This window comes from Belonocnema kinseyi, chromosome 9 (assembly GCF_010883055.1).
Source record: "Belonocnema kinseyi isolate 2016_QV_RU_SX_M_011 chromosome 9, B_treatae_v1, whole genome shotgun sequence".
Lineage (NCBI taxonomy): Eukaryota > Metazoa > Arthropoda > Insecta > Hymenoptera > Cynipidae > Belonocnema > Belonocnema kinseyi.
Genome location: NC_046665.1, coordinates 123,640,239 through 123,643,041, shown reverse-complemented (window position 1 = coordinate 123,643,041; position 2,803 = coordinate 123,640,239). Strand labels below are relative to the sequence as shown.

At 28.0% G+C, this 2,803-nt stretch overlaps 1 protein-coding gene across 3 annotated transcripts in view; it reads left to right on the top strand.

The window, feature by feature from the left end:
- The window catches only part of LOC117179441 (cytochrome b5 reductase 4), a 129,486-nt gene extending 127,777 nt beyond the window's left edge, over positions 1–1,709 (top strand). For all 3 annotated transcript variants that reach the window (XM_033371245.1, XM_033371244.1, XM_033371246.1), the window contains exon 11: positions 1,516–1,709. In XM_033371245.1, coding sequence (XP_033227136.1) covers positions 1,516–1,570 — 55 coding nt within the window. In that variant the 3' untranslated portion in view covers positions 1,571–1,709. The remainder of the gene's footprint in view (positions 1–1,515) is intronic.
- Positions 1,710–2,803: the final 1,094 nt, after the last annotated feature.

Genomic DNA, 2,803 nt, shown 5'->3' with positions numbered 1-2,803 from the left:
ACACACGCGGGAACGACCTACATTCAAAGGCACAATGCGGCACTAAGAGTACTTTATTACCATCTCTGTCACTCCTACGGCATTCACCTTAATATCGATCCTATAAATCCTCCTAGGGAAATTGAGTCAATTGTCGAGAATGGGAAGTGCCGCATATACTGGAACTTTATATTCTCGACAATTGTTTCTGTTGCTCCCTCGAGGCCTGACATGGTTCTTCTTGACTTCGAGAAGCGAACCATGTTCGTTATCGAATTTTCGGCACCAGCTGACAAAAACATCATAGCCAAGGAGAATGAAAAGAAAGAGAGGTATCGAGACCTTATAAGAGAGTTGCAGCGATTGTACCCGGAATATTCTGTTAAACTGATCGTCCTTATCATCGGCGCTCTTGGAGGTGCCAAGCTTTCACGTGCTAATGGCCTAAAAAGTATCCCTGCGTGTCAACAATATGCTAGAACACTTGCGGGAAAAATGCAGATGGCGGTTGTCCTTGGGTCACTCCGTGTTCTTAGGGTGCACGAGGCTTTTGCTGGATCGTCGTATTGATTCCTTCACAGAATGTAAGAACGGTTGTGAGACGTGGTTGTGGCTAAAATTTTACCGCGATTTCGCTGGAAGCGGGTGCAATTTTTCAGATTAGCACCCGTCCCGGCTAAATCCTGCGGTTGTCCTTATGAAAAATTTTTAATTATATATATTATTTTAAAATTTTATTTTTGCGAACGCTTTTTGTATTTTTTCAATTACTGTGAACATTAAAAAAACATGCGTTACCTAGAAATATTTTATTTAAAATGATTGTTATTTTTAATTTAAAAAAAAGCTTCGAAATTTTGAATGTTAAAAATAATTTTTGAAACTAATATTTTATTGTTGTATTTGTAATCAATAAAATATATTTATAAAAAATTCTAATTATTAAAATTCGAGAATTTTTCAATTCGGGTATTTTATAAATCGGCAATTTTCTGTCGGGAATTTTATTATTCGGGAATTTTTCAATTCGGTAATATAATAAACTGTCGGGAATTTCCCAATTCGGTAATATTATAAACTGTCGTAAATTTTATTATTCGCGAATATTCCAATTCGGGAATTTTATAATTCTAAAATTGTATTATTCGAGAATTTTATTATTCGGGAATTTTCCAATTCGGTATTTTTATTTTTCGGCAATTTTATTATTGGCGAATTTTATTTTTCGGCAATTTTCCAATTCTGTATTTTTATTTTTCGGCAATTTTATTATTCGCGAATTTGATTATTCGGGAATTTTATTTTTCGGGATTTTTCAGTCGTCCTGATTGATTCTTAAATTCAGAGAATTAAAAATAATAACGTGAACTTATATTTTTGTTCATTAGAGTTTAATTTTTTTAATTTCATTGGCCATGAAAAATATTTGTGAACCGGGAAAAAACCGGGATTTTTTTTTATAATTAAAACGGTCACCCTGTATTTATTGCATTTATTATTTAAGGAAAATAAAAAATTGTTCTCTTCTACTTTTAGATTTCTCGAGAATCTTGGATGGAAATCATCGCAAATGAATGCATTTGATGACTAGAGTCAAAAACATGACCAACGACCCAAAGGGACCCAAAAACTTCCCCACTAGATCCACAATTAGCGAATATATTTAAAATAAAAATTTCGATTTAGGATGGTAGAAAAAATATCGAAAAATATTACATTTCTAGTAATAATTCGCTCAGGTTTTAAAAATAGGTTTTTAATTTTAATAAAAATTATACACTTAATTTCGATTTATTATTTTTTTACATTCGATTTATCTAGAGATCCTTCAGGTAGAGTTGAGACACATATACAGGCTCAGAAATGTTCAGAAATACAAAAAAATGCCCGCAAAAACATTTTTTTACCAAAAAAGACGCATTTCTTACAAAATAAATTTTTTTAAAAACAAATCAGATAAGCTTCCAAGCAAAAAACTAAATTTTCAATAAAAAAATTATTTTTAATCTAATAGGTAAGTTTTCAACCAAGAGCATTATTTTTTTTATAAAAAATACGATTTTTAAAGAAAATACATGCATTTTTAACTAAAAAATATATATAATTAAATTTTTATTTAATAAAATTAATTTTCCACGAAAAAAATTAATATAGTTTATAATAAAATTGATGTAAAAATAGTTTTTTAAAATAATAATATAGTTTTTAGTTTAATATAGTTTAAAATTAATAGTTAAATTTTCAGTTGAAAGAATTAAGGCTTCCAATCGAAAATTTTTTAAAACAACCAACATTTATTTTTTCGAAATTTTTAACTAAAAAGGTGAATTTTATACTTTAAACCAAAAGTGAAATAGTAAATTTCCTGTGAAACATTAATTTTTAACCGATAGTGAAGAATTTTCAACGAAATATTTTAATTTTAAACTAAAAAATATAAATTAAATTAAATTTTTTTACTACAATGATAAATCTTTCAGCAAAAAGATGAATTTTCAACCCAACAGACGATTTATCAACTGAAAATATGAATTTTCGACAAAAACGATTAATTTGAACGCAAGTTATGGACTTTTTTCTACGAAATACATAAATTTTCAACCAAATAGTTGAATTTCCAACTAAAAAAGATTAATTTTTAATCGAAAATTGAACATGTTAACTTTTAGTTATGAAAATTATTTTCAAGCAAATTAAAAAATTGTTCAGTTTTTAACGAAACAAAACAAAAATTTATCCAAAACATGAATTTTGCACGAAATAGTTGAATATTTTCAACCAAAGAAATACATTTTTTAATATGAATATTAATTTTTCTACCCAA